Here is a 19,147-nt window from a genome sequence, read left to right on the forward strand (position 1 = left end):
GCTTTTAATAGAAACTCAGCTCTGACTTTTGACTTGCTGCTGCAGCTTTAATGACTGGATTCAGAGCCAGCATGCTCCATCTTTGAGCATGTCAGCCAAACGCTGACAGATTTAAGAGCTCTGTGGAGCAGTCTCGATACCAGCATGGCACTCTTCCAGTTTGTAGGCACTCAGGTTGCTCTCTAGAGAGCAAGCATTTTATGAACCACTCCTCCTCCTTAGTTGAGCTTTCCCTAGTAAATGCTATCAGCACAATGCTGTTGCAATATATCCTCTTAATTCTTGCATCATCCTGGAGGCCCTAAAGATACTGAGGGGAGCACACACAAGAGTCTGGACCCATTGCACTCAAGGCAGACACTTTGCAGAAGTACCCAGCTACACTGAGCCCATGGTGGTGGTTTCACAGCTCAGCTGGTTTCAGCTCTTCAGGCCAACTCTGTCCTGTGGACTCCAAATTAGCTTTTAAAATCCAGTTACCAACCACCGAGCTACCACATTCAGCATCAATTTACCTAGTGTCAAGCAAATCGCTCCATTAGCACAAGCTGCAATCCGTAGCATGCACCTTACAAAAGACACCCCAACAGCAATACACCCAACCCAGTCAGTTTTAGATCAGTTTTTATTCTTCTGTGTGCTGAGTAGACTTGCAATTTAAGGTTTTCAGCACCTGCCCAGGACCTTGAAGCATACCACTTTCTTCCCTGCATACCATAATTTGCAGCCATTTAAGAATTAGACCTTCCTGGTAGTTTTGACCAAGCCCTTTTTATAAGAGATGGATGTAAAGATGAGCCCTAAGGAGCCATGCTTACTAATGGTGGCAGCTCAGGGAAGGGCTCTGAGTAAATAAGCCACCTTACCACCATGCTGATGACAAATGACACTTTAGTGCCTTGAATAAAACCTTAAGACAAGAGCAGCACTACACACAGACCATCCACTGAGTTTACACTCCTGACAGCTAGAGCTGACAAAAAACTGTCACCATTAAGCTGTCCTCTTAACAAGTACTTTTGCTTTAGCTTGGGTCTGCAGGTGACCACCCAGCCCAGTAAGCAACTGTGCATTAGCAGAGCAGTGCTGATGCTCTTTGCTCCTTGGTGCATCAGTTTCAGCCAAGTTATTGAGAAACCAAGTCCGGTCCAAAGCAAAAAACCCCACCTCCCACCTTACAGGTGTTCAGGTCCTTTTCCTCAAGTTCTCCCTCTCACCCCATAAGAACATCAGTGGAAGCTTCTCCATAGAGGAAAATAGCATTTGACATCGGGCGACGCACATCACAGCATCTCCACAAGCCCGAAGGCACATGTACCTGCATGCGTGCACACAAACTCCTGTTGAGCAGCACAGCATGCCAGGCCCTGGATTCAGACACCACCAGCAATGTCTGGCACCTGCATGCTTGATGCACAGGCAGTTCAACACTGTGTTTGGCAGTGACACAGAGTGCTACAATGAGCACATGCACACACTTTTTGAAGTCATGCTCTGAAGATATGTTCCAGCCTTTAAAAGCTTGCTGCAGGGCTAGAAAAAGTCTATTTAGAAGGGACCAGGACTTCTCTAAAGCAGGTCTACAATGCAGAGGCTTTCAGAGGGTCACTCTTCCTGGCTGCCACCACCAGCAAGGTTAGACAGAGGGACATTTCAATGTCCAGAGAGGAGATACCAGAAGCTTGCCTGCTGGGAGATTACTCAGCATAGGAAGGATGGCAGACTGTCAAGACCTCCCCTTCACCCATCAACTGCTACGTGTGCTGAAAGTCTACCCTTCTGCCTTGATCTCCTTGTGGAGGCAGGGGCGAAGAGATCAATAGGAGAGCTCTTACCAAGAGAAGCAGGGCAGAAGAGCTGGGTTTCAGTGCCACCATGCTTCTGCTTCCACTCAGTGACACCTGCCATGCCCAGAGGCTGAAGCTGTATGCATGTTTGGGGCAGGGCAGTGGAGGAGGGAAGCAGTGTGACCTAGGCCCTGGAGACTGAACACAGTGCAGTTTCTTTTGTCATTCATCAAATAAGCTTGTAAAGAAAAAAAAAAAAGGCTGATGTCCTAAACAATAGCCTGCTGCAGTTCCAGAAAAACAGCTCGTCTGCAGTTTTTACCACCCAGCCAGACTCTGCCCTGGTGGGGTGGGAGCAGGCTGAATGTTTTAGTCAGCCAAAAAGAAGCACCTCCTACAGACACAAAGCAACTTTATGGCAAGAAAACCATTTGCATGTCTGAAAGGCAAATGGGCACCTTAACCATCTCCTACAGCCACAGTTACCATCTCAGCAGTGACACAGCCAGCCAACCTACCAGAGTGAGTTTTCCCCTCTCCATCACACACAAGCACAGAGCCACTTAAAACAGGACCCACTCATCACAGCGGAAGGGGTGATCAATACTCCAGGCTAATCTTAAGTGAAGTTTTAGCACTTCACACCTGCAGCCATGGGACCTTGCGCTGCCTGCATGGAGCCAGCAAGGAACCAAGCCCAGCAGAAGCTGCAGTGACAGATGTGGGGCTGCAGCACACAGTCCAGGAACAGGCTTTGCTTGGCACAGGGAAGGCAGACATTGGATTGCCCCCTCTATTCACTCTAACAGAGTTAGAAGGAACAGCAAAGCTCTTACAGGTGCACAAAGAATCAGGGAAAAGCTGCAGCAAGAGAAGTGGCAGAGGTTTCTTCCTCTTAAGTGGAACAGCCATGGGACAGGGCCCAGAGGTGGAAGGGAACTCTGTCTTTAGGCCTCAGAGCTTGTCCAAGCAGCACACCAGACATGGCCAGCTCAAATCCTCTCATCACTCCATTGGAGAAAGTCACTGCTGTTATGAGAAGAGCCACCTGAAGTCAAAGGCACACATCCTCTTCAGAGCTGTATGTCACAACAGAATTCTCAACCATCTTGAGCCAACTGTCATGAAAAGCAGCTCCCAGAACTGCAGATGTGATCAAACCAGCAGTAATCACCATCTACATAAGGATGGCACAGCCCTTTATTGTTTCTGAACTACAAAAGAACCACCTCTGCCCTGACAGATTCTTCATTTGGGGCAAAGAAGAACTGAGGATATTCAGGGAGCTATTTCTGGTTTGCTAAGAAGGGGGCAGGGGAATAAAAAAAGGCAGCATGATCCCACAGCTGAACCACAGAATTAGAGTTAGGACACCTGAGGTCTATTCTTGGTTCTGGCACCAAGATAGTAAGTCACTTCCCTAGCGTGCCCTGAAAAATGGAAACAGCAGTAGAACTCAGAACAGACAAGCTTATTGCATTAACATTTGAGAGCACAAGTCTTCTTCCTGTGCTGAGAGTGGGACCTGGCTGACAACAAGCCTCACTGCTTCTCGCGGCAGTGAGTTTATTACTGTGTTTCTGGGAAGGGAAAACAGATGCCCAAGGTAAATATAAAAATCAGTAAAGACAGCTAAAACACGATTCAGGATTAAAAGTGTAAGCAGACTGCCACAACTGTATTCATCTTTAAAAAGATGAGAACATTGAAATACAGCAGGTTTTAACATATATCAGTCCCAGAGATATTTAAAAGCCAACATATTCAGGTCAAATTCTGCACAACAAGCTTCAGCTTTGCAAGCCTCAAGAACACACACTTATATTTAAGTACTAAATTCCTCTCAATTATCTGCTGCAATGTCCAGGGTGCAAACTCCACAGCATGTGTTACTTCATATGCTAACAAGGATGAGACTGACTCATTTTTACTACTCAGCTGCATCACAATGTGTGGGGTGTCAAGTCCATCAGGATACTACCTCTAGCAGAAGGTATATTCTTTAGAGGGGGATCAGGCTGTTGGCCATACTGCTTTGGACAAGGCAGCAGGCTGCAGTAAAGAAAGAAACTAAAAAAAGACAGGCTTTAGCCCCAAGTGCAATCTTATTTGAAAAACTGCACACAAGCCTCACTAAGGTATTCATTCAACTGGCATAAAGCCACCTTCTTCATCACTTGATTGGCACACCCAGCACCACCAGTGATGCCTGCAGGTTCCCAGCTACCTTCCAGGGGTCTACATGAGGCATGTAGAGAATCACAGCTTTAGAGGTTTATGCTTCACCTTCCCTCTGCACTCCTAGAGAGAAAACAAGCCAGAGGGGCAAGCAGGGAAGCTGGGCATTTCTCCATGGCCACCTGAAATGGATGGCAGCTGCTGCTGTGTCTGAGAGCAGCCTCCGAGCTGGCAGTAGCATAGACACCACCTGTGATTCAGCTGTTTTGTCAGCACCTAAGGGACTACACAGAAGGCAAGTAAGCCCAGAGACATGGGTACAAGGTGCTGAGATGGAAGATGCAGCACTAGCTGGAGATACCCTGCTCAGCGCCCCTGCCCTCAGCCCACACCCTCTGGGAGACTGTCAATTCAGCCCCACAGCAGCACCATCTGTGCTGTGACAGCTCAAGGACCATGGCACTTTTCAGAAGCAGATCATTTCAGAGCCAGCTCAGTGCAGGTGCCCATTTAAACAGGCCTTGTTCTGGGAATACTGGGGCAGCCTATGAATTAGTTTATGTAGCCCCCTTGGGCTATGCTACTTTTGTGACCCTTCAGCAGCTTTCTTATGTGCTTTGAGCCAGAAGTTGGACCACATAACCTCAAGTGGTCCCTTCCAACTTGAATTGCCCTACCACCCTAAAAAGACAGCCTGTCAAGAGCACTGTAGAAGGCCCAAGAGGTCATCTTCCAGCAGTCCCACATGCATTCATGGCATGAGAAGTCCATTAGACTAATTTCAGCTGTATAAACAGGCCAAACACTCTACTGGCTCGCTGGCCTTGCCCCTAGTATCACCACAATGACAGATCATGCTGCAACACCACACCACACAGCCTGGTTATCAGGGCAGCATGCTGTACCCAGACACAGAGACAAACTCAGGTCTGAGGCAGGAGCAGATTTTGAACTTTGGGCCTGTCCTACCAGAGCTGGAGAAGGGGAGGAGCAGGCATCACCCCTACCTTCTGCAACAGGCAGCCCAAGCACCCTGGGAGAGCAGCACCAGAAATCATGCTGAAGTCCAGACAGTTCCTCTACCCAGCTTCAAGTGGAAGCACACAGAGCTGCATGTACTGTGGAGGTTGTAACAAAGGCACAGAGCCAAAACACATATTCAGGGCCTCTTCTAGAAAGCTCCCATATTACCACTGATGAATATGTAGCAGATAGTCTTTCACATCTGCTCTGCCCTGCAAACAAGCACCCCATCTGCTGCTTAGACATATAGCAGTACAAGAGCTGGAGAAAGAACTAGCTGCCCCATCTTTGACTGGCACAGTTCTGGGGATGACTCTTCCCCCAGACCAGAGCTTGCACATTAAACCACCCTGCTACTACCTCTGACATGAATCACAATGAGAAAGACTAAGCCAGTAGATGCACAGGGCAGCTGAGAGCCACCAAACAGCAGCTCCAATGCTCTCCTCTGAAGGGAACATGCTTGTTAAGGCTTACTTCAAGAGCTAGCCAAGAGGCATGTGCTCTAGACTACAACCTGAGTCAAAAGCTTATAAGCAAGCTCCACAAGCCAGATTTGTACACACCAGCACTGCCAGGCTGCTGAACACCAGTCAGCACGTCTATGAAGTGGCAGATCTGCCACTGCTGGAGTGTTTTTATCATTGCATCGCCAACAGCTTTGAGCAGGATCAGATGCTTAAGAAGTCTGTGCCTTCCTTGCACCCACACTCGCCCATGATAACCTCCACAGAGCATGCAGGCAGCAGCAGGCAGCCCTCAGGGCTGCTCTAGAGGCCACAATAAAACATCCTTCCCTGACAGAAGTCAAGGGGAGGGTTTTGGGTGGTATGTGCCTGCTCCCATAAGCAATCTCCAGCACAAGCCTGGAGGCTGCCCTGACCCACTTCAATTCTAGCTGGATACAAGCAGAAATGCTGGTTAGGTTCCTGCTCCAGTTACTTGCCTATTTGCACCTTCTACTACTCTACAGCATCAGCATAAATAAAAATAAATCTGTTTTGGAGAAGCTGCTCAAATGGAAGCTTTAAGAGGTGGATTAAGAGCAACTTCCATTAGAAACCAATTGCAAACTCAGTTTTGATACTTGTTTTACTTGTTTGATACATATTTTATTCTGTTAAGAATGAGCAGTCTGCAGATATTAAGTGCTCCCTGCTTTCTACTCCACAGCATAGCTAGCTCCAGCCAGCAGATGGGAAATCAGCCCATGGAGTGTGAGCAGCCCTTACTGAAACATGCTCAAGAAACAAGTGCCCATTAAGCATCCACACCAAGTACATCCGCAGAAAAGCCCTAAGAGAGACAAGATGGCATGAGGCAAGCTTTTAGTAAGGCCATCTCAGGTGCTCCTGAAGTACAACCACCAAGCAGGAGATCGTGCAAGTCAAGCCAGCCCCCAGCCTTCCTCCCTGACAACATTGCCATAGTTAACCTCCATACAGAAGGCACCACCACCATACCTGTGCTTCTACTACTAAGCTCTGAACAGTAGCCAGAAGGACTAGGGCTTAATGCACAGCTGCCAGGAAAGCTTGTCTTCCTTTCAAGGCAACAAAGGACACCAAGAACATTGTGAGCTCAGGATACCCCCCCACCCAGTCTTTGGTTGCCCATTTGCCTGAATCAGGTGCAGGTCTGAGGCCAGCAAGAGGTGGTCTTGCCTCCCTGCTCCAGCATAAGCAGCCATACCATCGGCAGTATGAAGGAACCTTTCACTGAGTTGTCTAGGCAGACTTTGGCTTAAATCTGAGTGAATCTCATTCTGGGTGAAGTGCTCACTCTGTGGACCTGAAGCTCCCCTTTCACTACAGAGCAGAAAAAAAAATCCTTCTTGGACACTGGTGACCACCTGGAGTCACCCAGATGCTGAGCCCTCCTCCATCAGAATGAGGATCTGAAATCCTCCTCTAGCACAAGAAGGATTTTCACACAGCCAAGCAGGAATATGCAAGAGCTGAAGGCACACCTAGGCAGCAACTGTCTTCTGAAGCCACTTGTCCAAAAGACAATAGGTTAATCAGCAGGGAGAAACCCTGACTTGCTGAGGGCCACAAGGGAGAGCTCTATGGAGCAGGTACTTAGCACCATGCTGCAGCACACGTTAGCCTAGCAGCAAACTAAACAGCCAGGGAGAACAGCAAGTGATGTGGAGGACCTCCCTTGTCCAAGCCCTCTGCCCCTCTAGGGTCTTCCTCAAGCTCTGAAGCTGAACACTCAAACCAACAGCTTGAGGAAGGCCAGAAACTTGTGTTGTACTTGCCAGCAACAACCACCCTCAGACTGATTAGCAACTTTCACTTGGGAGTGTTTCCTCAGGTGCCTGCTACCACACACAATATTTGAGGACAGTCTGAAAACAGACCATCCTGGGGGAGCAGCTTACAAATCCCTCCTGCTGTTGAGAGGAAAGGCTAGGAGCCCACAATAACTGTGCTTCCTTCTATGCAACAGGTCTTTTCTTTCGTCCTTCAGAGATAGGGTTTTGCCTTGAAGACTTGAGTGATTCGTACTCAGAGGCCTCAGCTATCTCTGCAGACAAAGCACAACAGATTGCCTGCAGTTCTAGCCTAGTAAATTTGAAGCGACTACAGATAATCAGCATGTTCAAGCTTATTGCAGAAAGAAGTTGGTGTGCTCTGGGAAGCAGGAGAACCAAAGGCTAGAAAGATTTTGTGTTGCTTCCCTACCACAGGCCATTTCTCCAGCACCAGAGAGGCTGGAGCTGTAACCTTGCAGACTAGGGAGTGAGACAGCAGCAGCCACACTGGAGAGGGCATGGACAAGGCTGGAGCCGCAGTCTCAAGAGCAGATCCAAGGAAAAGCTCAGATCTGTTGCTGCACAAGCCATTTTAGGGTCACAGAAGTGGAGAGGCAGATACAGCAAGGTGGTCCCCCTGACATCAGGAAGAGCTCACCTGCTCAGACTGGGCTCATCTAGAGGTACCAACATCCTCTTCAGAAGAGCTGATCCCTCCAAAACCACCTTGCAGGTTAGCACTGCATACTTAGTATTAACAGACTGGTTTTTGGATGATTTCCCAGCAGGCAAGTCTGCTGTCCCACATAGGGACAGGCTCCCGATGTAGGGCAGGACAGACCAGCCAGACCAAGCAGCTGGCACACAGGCTAAAAAACAGGCAGGGAGACCCAAAATCCACACATGGATCTGCTTGTGTACTGCTGTCACCTGTTCTCCAGGCAAAAACTGGATCAAGACCCCATTTGCTTGTGCTCCTTGAGGAACAGGACAGTGAAGGTAAAGGATACCATCAAGGGCAGTCCCAATTCACTTAACCCTTCCTTGCCTCTGCAGAGTCATGAACTCTAAGGTCTTAACACAAGCATCTACCTACTATGAGGCTACTTTAAATAAGGGGAAATGCTGCCTCAAAAAAACACAGCTAGGAATGGCAGGACTGGAAGTGTTCAAGGCCAGTTTCCTGCAAAAGCCCCTCCCCAGGTCACAGAGCAGGTTCCTGGGACTTGCTTAAGTATTTCCAGCCTGACAGATCTAGTGGCAGCAGCAGATTTGAGATTCCTTTCCTGCTACGAGACAGCAGTTCAATCCTATGGCAAATAAATGCAGGCGGCTTAAGCCTGCAGCAGCTGCTGGCCTCCCAGAGAGGCTCTCTCCAGACACCAGCTTCAGGAACTGGCAACACATCTGGTATGCTCTCAAGGGCTAAGCACACATCCTCAGTGTGTTACAGAGCCAGGCCCAGAAGGAAAACTCATTACAAATAACCTTGCCTGGGTGCAAGGGGTTCAGCAGCCCTTCAAGAAGCAGGGACACAAGCAGGATCAGAGTGTACAAACCAGCCCCGCTGTTCTCCAGCCTCCTCCAGCACAGATCCAGCCAGCAGCAGGCACCTACCTGATGCCACTGCACCAAGCTACATGGTGACACTGCCCCTGGGAATGCAAGGTGACACCAGAAGGGTTTGCAGTCAAGGGTCCCTCCCAGGCTCAAAAATCTACACACTGGCAAGGACTACACAGACAGGAGAGGAGGTCCCAGCTCATCAGTACTTGAGCACAGGTACAGCAGGGGACCCCATTAGCAATATTTTTAGCCTGACTGTTAGATGGTTGTTTTGGAAGGGTGGAAATGCAAAAAAAATCCCCAGCCATCTCCCCATGGATCCGCACAGCTGAGTCACTGCTGGAACCTTCCAAATGCTTGGGCACCAGCAGCGCAACAGCTTTGCTTGGCAGCGCCATCCCTTCCTTAGGGAAGAACCTAGAGACAGCCCAGCACCAATGCAGCCTCACCTGCTCTCAGGACACCCTGATGGAGACCCCAGCTGCACCCTCCCAGGCCTCAGCACTGCACATCAGGAACCTCTGGACACAGCAGCACCCTGTCCACATCTTCCCTCTTTCTGTTACAGCACAGCTAGGCCTCCTGGCAGCACTGGCATCTGCTGACTCCTCAGATCCATACAGCTTTCAGACACTCCTCTGCCACCCAGAGAGGACTGTTTCACAGCCTGTCAGAAAACACTCCTGAACTACAAGATCTCCCCTGCTAAGGAGCTCTGCATGACCACTCCAGGGCCCTTATGAAAGAAGGAAAGATGAGGTTCTGCAGACATGAGAGGTTGTAGGCAGGCTGAAGCAGTACATCAGCTGCGCACAGCTATCAGCTCCTCTCACTTCTCGAGCCAGTGTACATCATCCCCACAGCTCTTTGAGCAGGAGTAACAGCAGCCCAGACCAGGGAGCACTCCTAGCCCAGCTGCCACACGCCCAAGAAAGGAGGGGTGGGACTGAAGAGGAGAATGTGGCCTCAGGACCCTGACACCCCCAGCCATATAGCACTAGACCCTCTGCACAGCCTCTAAAGGCCAGAGGCTCCTCTGCAGAAACAGCACAGCTGCATTTGGGCTGGATTTACACCCCAGCCATCCCCCCTGCTTTGTGTACTGAAGAGAATTGCCAGGAGCGAGAAGTGAGGAAACAGGCCTCTCCAGACAGTATTGGGTGCCATCTTCCAGCAGCTGTTAGCACAAGTTGTCACAAACACCCAATAGGAGCAGATCACCTGAGCCCAGGGCACTGCTTGAGGTTAGATCCTTTCTACAGCTCTTCCCAGGCCTCTGCGGCAGGCAGAAGCTCCAGCATAATGCACTGCAGTCAGCGGGGGCACCTGACACCAGATACACCCTCTGCAAACAGGGAGGTCACCAGAGCACCTTCAGATCATCTTCAACTGAATCTTCCTCCCAAAACCACAAGCCCCTTAATTTGTGAAAGTGAACCTCCACCACTACCAGTGTCTACCTGGCCCCACCACCCAACCTGTGAGGTGCAAAGCCTACCACAGGCTTGTGTGAGCACTACTTGCTTGCCTGCCAGAGCACTGCAGAGACATCCGTGCTCTGCCAAGGCAGCCTGGCAGGAAGCTGGCCAAGAGAGCGCTGGAGACTGCTACAGTGGATCAGGTGGGGCTGGGACATCCGCACAGAGCAGCCGCCTCTGTGTGACAGCCCTTGTTCTGCAGCACCACTGTGCACCAAGCTGCGGGTGTCATGGTTGTTAGCAGCAGGAGCATTCCGTATGGATGTTGCCTGCTTTAACTGTACTCTTTACATTAAGGATCCTATAACAGGTTCAGTGCCCCATAGTCTGCCAACAACCATAAGGGGCTCAGTGCACAGCACAAGGCACCTGTTCAGCCCACTGCACACTAGTAACTTCCATTTCTCCCTCCTCCTTCAAGGTTTCACCTAGCAACAAAAGGATGACAGATACTGAGTGTGTGGTATTCCCTGGTTCATTAGGGGAAGCCCACAGGACCACGTGCTGGAGCACAGCAAGGCTTGGTAAAGCTACTGCAGCCTGACTGCAAGCATACCCCAAGTGCCTGTGCTAGGGCCTGCACACCAACTCTTGTGGAAATCAAATACAGAAACTCAAGCGAGCTGTGCTAAGGAAGCTGCCATTTCAATCTCTACTACCCCACAAGTGATTTTTTTTATTTATTTTGTTTTACAATTCATGCAGCAACATTCAGGGCTCTGTCCCAGAAGTACTTCCTATCCAGAGGGCAGCATCCCCTGGACATTAGAGGTGGTTGACAGCACCCCCTTGCCCCCACAAACACCTATATGGGCAAATCACACTGCCCAGCCCACCCCAGAAGCTATCTACATTCCTGTCAGCAACAACTTTACGCCTGGGGCCTCCTGTGTCACCCAAGTCTGTGCAGAGATGCACTACCCTTTCAACAAAGCAGCAGCATGCTGCTATAAAGGGATGAGTTTCTGTAGCAACCAGGCTGAACTTGTACAAACTCTGCCAAAGCACTAGATCTTTCCACGGACTGATACTTGAACGAACACACTACCATTTGTGAAACTGTTTTTTACAGCCCTCAAAGCCTAGGAAATTAACTCTTTCCTGTGTTTTACACCCCCTGCTCTGTCATCAGGCCAGAGAAGCATTAAGTTTGCACATACAGCACTCCTTTCTCCTCCAGTGATTTTACAGAGAAGGCTGGTGCCTCTCAAAGAGTTAACTGAACCCTGCATCACTCCAGGCAAAGCACCCAGCACCCCAAAAACTCCCCATACAATCACAGCTTTAGAACCAAACCAGAGAGGATTGAGGGGGAAGGGCAAATCAGCCAGCAGCGTGTGGCTGCAAGCCCACACCCTGCAATCACATAGGTTTGTGCTGGACCAAAAGAGTTAAAACAAGAAGCCATTCCACTGCATCTCCTCCAGCTAGTCACAGACCGCTATTTCTAGTCAAACGTGGGAGTGGAGAAGGATCCCTCCAAGTCTTCCACCCAGCCTGTGAGCTGCCAGTTGAAGTTGTTAGTCAGGTGCCAGCTGCACCTACCACACCCCACAGGCAGAGTTCAGCAGGCAGCGCTGCCGCTGCTGTAGCACGGGAATGAGTGGTGCTGCCTGGACTTTTACAGTTGGGCAGAGGGGTCCCTCTGCAAGCACACCCCCTGCCCCCACCTGCAGAGCTACCTGCCACCAGGGATTTTCTCAGGCTGCTGGAGCAAAGTTCAGCCTCACTCCTACCCAGCATGTTCAGCCTCCTGACACCACATCCCCCACCCACTCCCTCCAAATGCAGGGAGAGGATTTCTGCTCTCTCAGTGAGGTTGTTCCTCCACCAGCATTACAGCACCAAGCAAAAGATAAGCCTGGGCACTTCTTGTCTGCAGTGAACTAGCAGCAGAGCAGAGGGGGCTGTGGCACAGTCAGCCACAGCCTCCCCAACTCAACTACCACATTACACAAGCATTATGGGTTGAGAAGCTCCCATCAGTAACTGCCAGCACCCTGTTACACAAGCAAATCACTCCACATTAGCTTTAAATTGGCCAAAAAAATTAAAGGAATCCAACAACTGTTGCTGTGTGTGTCAGCAGACTCACCGGACTGTGTGCTGGTTTGTGCTGCAGCATCAGAGTCCTGGGTGCTCCAGGGTCTGTCCCACCCTGTCAGGTTGAGGGACTGCAGGCCAAGGCACAGATCGTTGGTGTCTGGGAGGCCATGGGAAGACTCTTGCGTGGACGTGGGGAAAAGCATCCTGCTTGCCACTGCTTCTTCACAGTCCTGGAAGTCTGCTCAGATTGAGAACAAACAGAAGCTTGAGAGTTCAGGGCTGCTTTTTTCTTTTTAAAGAAGGAGTTTTCCGAAGCGTTAAGCCCCGAGCCAGGTCTCGTGCTGCTCTGAAGCCACGGCTTCTGCAACTAGCAGTTGCACCCCAAAAGGGAGGGCTACCATATGTCCAGAAACCAGTCCCCCACCCCCCTCAGCCCCTCCACCTTCCTATCCCGTCTGCATTACTGACTGGGTCAGCATGTGACCAGGCTGCTGATGCTTACTGTGCTGACAGTGACGTCACTCAGCCATGCAAGAGAACTGCATCAGCTCTTACAAAATAAAGGTAAGAAGAAAGGATAAGATTTCCCCCAAAAGACGGCAGGCAGGAGGAGAGAGGTGCAGCTCCAGTAAGTCAAGGGAGGCAGGCAGCACAAAAGCAGGGCTCCACAATACGGCACGGCAGACGACAGGCTTGAGGCAGCAATCCCCCCAGCAACGATGATAGCAGCAGCAGCGACAGAGCAGACAGTTTTAGTGCTACCCAGCTCTCCTGTCCCCGCCTCCCTCCACCCACAAAACCCAAAAAACACTTTAGTCCTGGACAGACTCCAGCTGCTGGCTCCAGTTCAGAGCCCAATGCAAAGCTTCACAATTCTGCTAGCATAATCTATTTGGTTCAACTTGGCCACCGTGCCTCACTGACTCTGCATTGTTTACCACTGAGTAACAAGGATAACCTTCAAACCCCCCCCACTACCCAGAGAGAAGCCCATTATCCCAGGTCCAGCCTAAGCAGGCACACCATGCTGGTGCAGGAAGAGGAGGACTGGCTGGAGCACAGGACCCATTTCACATCAGGAATTTTTCATGGCCTGTTTACCTTCCGCCTGCCTGGTCCCCCTGCTTCCCAGCCCTCCCCTCCCCTGCAGGGTGTTCACAAGCTTACAGTACTTGAGACACCAGATTCTCACCTCTGTTTAAGCCTGTGCCAACAGCCTAAGGAAACACAGCAGGTTCATAGTCTAAGAATTCCAGTTTAATGTGGGGATCTGGGGGCTGTTGAAACCACAAGATGCTCAGCTGTGTTACCCAAAATCTGAGTCAGAGGGCATTTATAAGCCAGATACCAAGCAGCAGCAGCTGTCTCCTCCTCCTCCCCCTGCCCCCACACCCTCCCACTGTGCCATCAGATGTACACCTCACACACACCACTCCCGGCTCCTCAGCCAGGCACTGCAGTGACTCCAGCCTGTCACGTTATCCCTCATGTGCAGTCCCAGCCACCCCAGACAGCCTGACAGTGTTCCTGGCCTCCTTTTCCACATCCTGTGCCACTTCGTTGCCCATGACCTAGCAAAGTCCAGGCAATGGCTGGTGGCACCCTACATGAGAAACAGGCTGCTGCAGCCACCAGAAGCAGGACGCCACACCTTTGCCCCATGGTGATCTGGGAAGCACCAACATTCCCAGATGACAGCAAGGGGGCTGAAGCACTGCAGTCAAGATGAGAGCAGCTAGAGCTATACCTGCTGGCAGCATGCTGCCTTCACCCCTCCCAGCTGCAGCCTCCTCCACAGCACTTCATCAGAATAGCATCCACCAGGGTTGGGTGTTTTTACTAGTACTACTAGGGGAGTAGGAAGAAAAAGCTGTAGTACCAATTCAGTCACATTACTATCAAGCACCTGTAACATCAAATATTCCTCCAAAAGCATCATGCTGCATCTTCAGCACAGAATTTCACTGCATTAATTCTTCCAGCATAGTTTTCAGATTGCTTGTTTTGGACAGGCCCTAAAAACACTTATAATGCAGCTGTAGGGAGGAGAGGATAAAGGCATATTGCTCAGACTACTCAGTTCCCACAGCAACCATGACTTGCCCATATGCATATGTAACATTTCTGTGTTTATGAAAATGCAGAAGTGCCACACTCTAGCCCAGACCCCTGGCAGTAGGAGGCTACCTTCCCTTTGGGGACCAGGATCTTGCTAGGCGTTATGCCGTCTTCAAGATTAATTCCCTCCAAGTTTCATCTTCTAGGGAGCATGGACACAAACAGAACATTGACAGACAGCAGAACTTGAATCCCACCTGGATCCAAGATCTTGGATGAAACCCACCACTGAAGAAACAAGGAAAATAGTGAACAGATTTATCAGTTACAGGAAGCACTCACTTCACAGCATCCAGCCACATTTTGCCCAGTTATGTGCATTTTTCAGGAAATAAGCTGTTTTGCTTCATTGATCCCAATCAGATTCAAGTTCAAGAGATCTATGTTTCCCTCTGATGACTTCAATCTGTATTAAAGACAAGCTCCTGCAATTCAGTTACAACTACTGAAGCACAGAGTAGTATTTGCTTAGATAACCAGCATTTTTTAATTAGGCCTTTTCCCACCTGAAGCAAACAGCCAGCACAAGCCTGCTTCCCCCTTTAACACTCCCAGCCACACTGAAAGACAGGTAATGGTCATCAAGGAAAAACAGCAGCTTAACTAGAATTTAAACAGATTTCTGGAATAGTTTTTTTAAAATTCCAAGTCTGGAAATTTGTTACAAAGCAATCAACTGTTGAAGGCAGACAAAAATAATAGGCTACTAGGGCAGGAAGAATTAATTTCCTACAAAAATTCAGTCTACAGAGTCATAACCTCAAGTTATGAATAAGTAAATGTCTACAAAATATTAAACAATTTCACTTTGCAACCTGACACAGTCCAGCCCAAATACTTCGTCACAGACTTTTCCAAGCCCCAAGAACCAGCATGAGTCTTTCCAACCTGGATTTTTCCCTGGAGCTGCCACTGGAAGCCAACCATCCTGGCAGAGGGAGCCACACTGTGCTGGGCTTGTGCCCGAGTGTTTAAGAGAGACTGAGCTCCCACCCCCTGAGCCGGTAAGGTTTGATTTCAACAGCATCATGAGAAGAAAGCCCACAGTGAAACATTCCTGTCCCCGTCTCAGAGCAGGCAGCTCTCCTGGATGACATCCTCCTGTCTATTCAGGAGATCCCTGGAGCCAGGACACAGCACAGGCTGGACAACTTTCCATACTGCTTGGGCAAAAAAGCTGCGTTTTTCTGCCTTCAAGTGTTAGCACTGCATTTAAGACATTTCAAAGGCTTCTTAAAGACAAGCATCTCCACACAGTTCAGTTCTTAACCTGCAGTTAAACCCTACCAGCCCAGACAGCTTACACAAGCTACAGCCCCAGCCACTTGTCCCCACCCCAGCACTCCATCCCCACTTACACCAGTTTAGGCAGATTAGTTTCCACACAGGAAGCTGGGCTGGGGAGCTGATCTGGTTAAAACCAAGCCACAGGGAGTTAGTTTTAAGCCTGGCTCATTCCCCTGATCTGGTATGCAGTGTGGCTGCATCAACCAGGCATTTGAAACAGGAAAATATTTAGAAAATTACAGCCTCAGCCTGCACAGAAGGGACAAGCAGGGACTGGCACCAGGAGCTGTGATCCACAGGCAGTTTGTGGCAGGTGGGTTAAGGTAGCATGGGGAGAACAGAGTGTGATCCAGTCCCCATCCCATGGCACCAGCATCTGTGCCATCAGTCTTGAAAGTTGATGCTTCAATCAAGCTCAGAGACATTCAGATATTTGAGCCCTCCAGACCTAGGCCATTTGCAAAGCCAGCTAAAAATCCAGCAAATGGGTTTTATCTTAACTGGAAAAATACAGAGAAAGAAGGAAACAGAATGGTCAAGCAAACATGAACAAAGTAAGCTAGATCCCACTCCCACCACCTCCACAGCCATGAAGAGGTCTCCCTTTGCTCCCACATGCTAATTTCTAGCAGAGCCCAAATACAGAGGAAACCCCTCCAAGAAAGAGGCCCCTGAGTGTACAGAGCAGGGGAAAAATAAGCACAACAGCTGTAAACTCTGTTCAATGACAAAACCAGACTCACCTCTGTATGCAGCTATGTTGTGAACTAGAGCTCTGACCAAGGCTGAACTTCCAAATGAAACGCAGAGAAGAGGCAAGGCCAGCATTCCTGCAGCCTTCACACCACAAACAGGAAGGCAGCTCACAGCAGAAACAGTTTTGCCTTTCACACCCCTTTACACCTCCAGTTGTAAAGGCTGGGAAGCACATCCCTGAAAATTAAGCTTCTCAAGTACATTTTGCACACTAAAGCAGCACATCTCAACTGAAAGCTTTTAGAGGATGAGCCAATTGTATCCCAAAAGTACAGTGGGGATCATCAGGGTCTTAGCAAAGCTTGTTGAGCATAAACCTGCTAGTTACAAGAAGTTTTGATACACAACTAAGCATCTTCCCTGTAATCTGAAAGATTCCTCAAGTAGAAACACTTGCTGCTGCACAACCCATTTCACAGCCAGATGAAGAAGTCTGCCCTATTCCCATTACCACAGACACTGGAACAGCTGGCAAACAACTACTTAAACTAAGGAAGAGGGCACTGTGACCAGCCTTGCTGCTCTGTCTACCTCTTCCAAAAGAGAGACTGCCACGGGATTATAGCACCAAAACTTGAATGACAGAGCACGTTTTGTCAGGAAACTTGATGGATCTTCAGCTACACCATCCAATTTGTGACCACCACAGAGTGCAACAGCTCAAGGCCAAGTCCCTGCTGTCTGCAGAACACCACAATCTGCCTCCATTTGCAGATCTGATGAAAAAACAAACATTTACTAGAGCTACTTTCCAGTACAGAAAAGCATTGTACCAATGTAGGAAAACACCTATTAATGTGACACTTAAAATAAAAAGGCCAAAACCAAAGGCAGTAGCCATGCACCTCTTCTGGGGCACAGGTATTCAATTTCACCACTCTGCAAGTGCATTCCTGGCATACAGCATTTATTTGGGGCAAGCAGAATTGTTCCCAGCTGCCAGCTCCAGGTGAACTCCTGCTAACAGAGCAGAGCTCTGCTCTGCCTCAGGAACCCCATTAACCCCATGCACTCCAGGCAAGCAGTGCTACATTTTGAGTCTCTGTTTTATAACATTTTGTCCCCTCATGCAAGGCCACACACATTAGGTCAGCTGCATCTAGCACTGTCTGGCTTATTTCCTCATGGCTGCAGGGCACAGGAATTTACATTATACTAGAGGGGACTTTTTGGGTGGCTAAACAAGTGATAGGTCATTGACTGCAGCTGAGAGCAAACAGTAAGCCAATTTAGACATCAGCTAGTCTGGTTTTGCATTTGTCCTTCAATTTTCCTTAAATAGAGCAGCCACTGAGAATCATTAGGACCTGATGGGCCACAACTAACAGCCTTCACAGTGAACTTGGCACCTTAAGCCACTCCCATCCACAGGAAGTCGCTTAAGCATCTCCCATTTCTTCACACAATGGACTGTCAACTTAGAGCAAAATAATGGCTGCTTTATCTCAGTTAAGTGAGCAGAGCTTAATGAAAGGAAAGATCAGTGCTGCTGGGACATTTAGGGTACCTACAATCCTTGCAAACCATTTGTTTTAAGCCAGCATTGCCTTCAGTTGAAGCCAGTCAGTTTAGCCAGGTGAGTAAATGGGCATGCAAGAACCAAAGCAGGAGCTTTACTCACTGTTCTACTTAGAAATCATGCCTACAGAACAGGATGATGATTTCAAAAGCCAGTTTAGGGTTGGGTTATTTTTTTAAAATCTGATACCAGCAACTTCCCCACAGCAAGGCCCAGCTTTAAAGCCTGACAAAAACTACCTGCTCCCTCAAGTAATTGACTTTGCTCAGTCTCATTCAGACCCATGATGAACATGTGGATCAGCTTTAAACCTGGGAGAAGAGAACAATGTTCTCTGTGAAGCAGTTTCTCAAGGACAGGCTGCACTCCATCACTGGCAGGAGCTGAGCTGGTGGTAGATGTTGACTCCTGCCTCTATCAAGGCCACATTCTCTCTCCCACCTCCAACATGACACTAAAAAACCACTAATGGTTCATGTCTGCACTACACACAACCTTGCTGAGGCAGTTATGCCTTTTTTCAGAGAAGGCTGAACCTGCTTCAAAGGCAGGTGTTTTGAAGCACCATGCGATCCTGTCCCAGAAGCTATGAGACAGGTTCTACAATTACAGCTTTCACCACACTGCTGCACTGTACCCTTTGGTTTGGGCTAGCAACCTAAGCCTAGTGCTTGGGGAACTCCTGGAGCCAGCACCCATGAACCACTGCGGCAGTGGTCAGGCTGGGCCTGACAACTCAGATCGTTTTGACAAGGCAACTAACTTCACCAAGGATTATCATTAACTGCAAACTGATCTTTACAGATATTTAACATTAGGTATGGCAAGCTAAATCTGCAGTGGCAGTCCCTTCTGCCACACAGCTCTGGATAGCTCTCCAACTGTGTTGATCCAGGACTGCTGAATAAGCTCGTTCTCTCACATTGCTCAGACTGCTGCTGTACTGATCTCATCAGCATCATCTTGCTGTGCACCTCATCATACCAAGTAAGGTGTCTTCACACGTGTTTCCCCAATAGCATTAGTGAAAGGTCATGAACTTCTGCCATCCCTTCCCTACCACATGTAATCCTCTTAATGCTGAAAGGGGCTTCTTAAACACAAGTCCAATCCAGGATAAATTTAGTTT

General features: G+C 49.1%; 1 protein-coding gene across 4 annotated transcripts in view; it reads right to left on the minus strand.

Moving 5' to 3' along the window:
• CPEB1 (cytoplasmic polyadenylation element binding protein 1) overlaps positions 1-19,147 on the minus strand; it is a 42,380-nt gene that overhangs the window by 14,057 nt on the left and 9,176 nt on the right. For all 4 annotated transcript variants that reach the window (XM_037395970.1, XM_037395969.1, XM_037395972.1 and 1 more), the window contains one exon: positions 12,388-12,576. In XM_037395970.1, the coding sequence (XP_037251867.1) occupies positions 12,388-12,576 (189 nt within the window). The remainder of the gene's footprint in view (positions 1-12,387; positions 12,577-19,147) is intronic.

Source organism: Falco rusticolus, chromosome 7, assembly GCF_015220075.1.
Source record: "Falco rusticolus isolate bFalRus1 chromosome 7, bFalRus1.pri, whole genome shotgun sequence".
NCBI classification, from domain to species: Eukaryota; Metazoa; Chordata; class Aves; order Falconiformes; family Falconidae; genus Falco; species Falco rusticolus.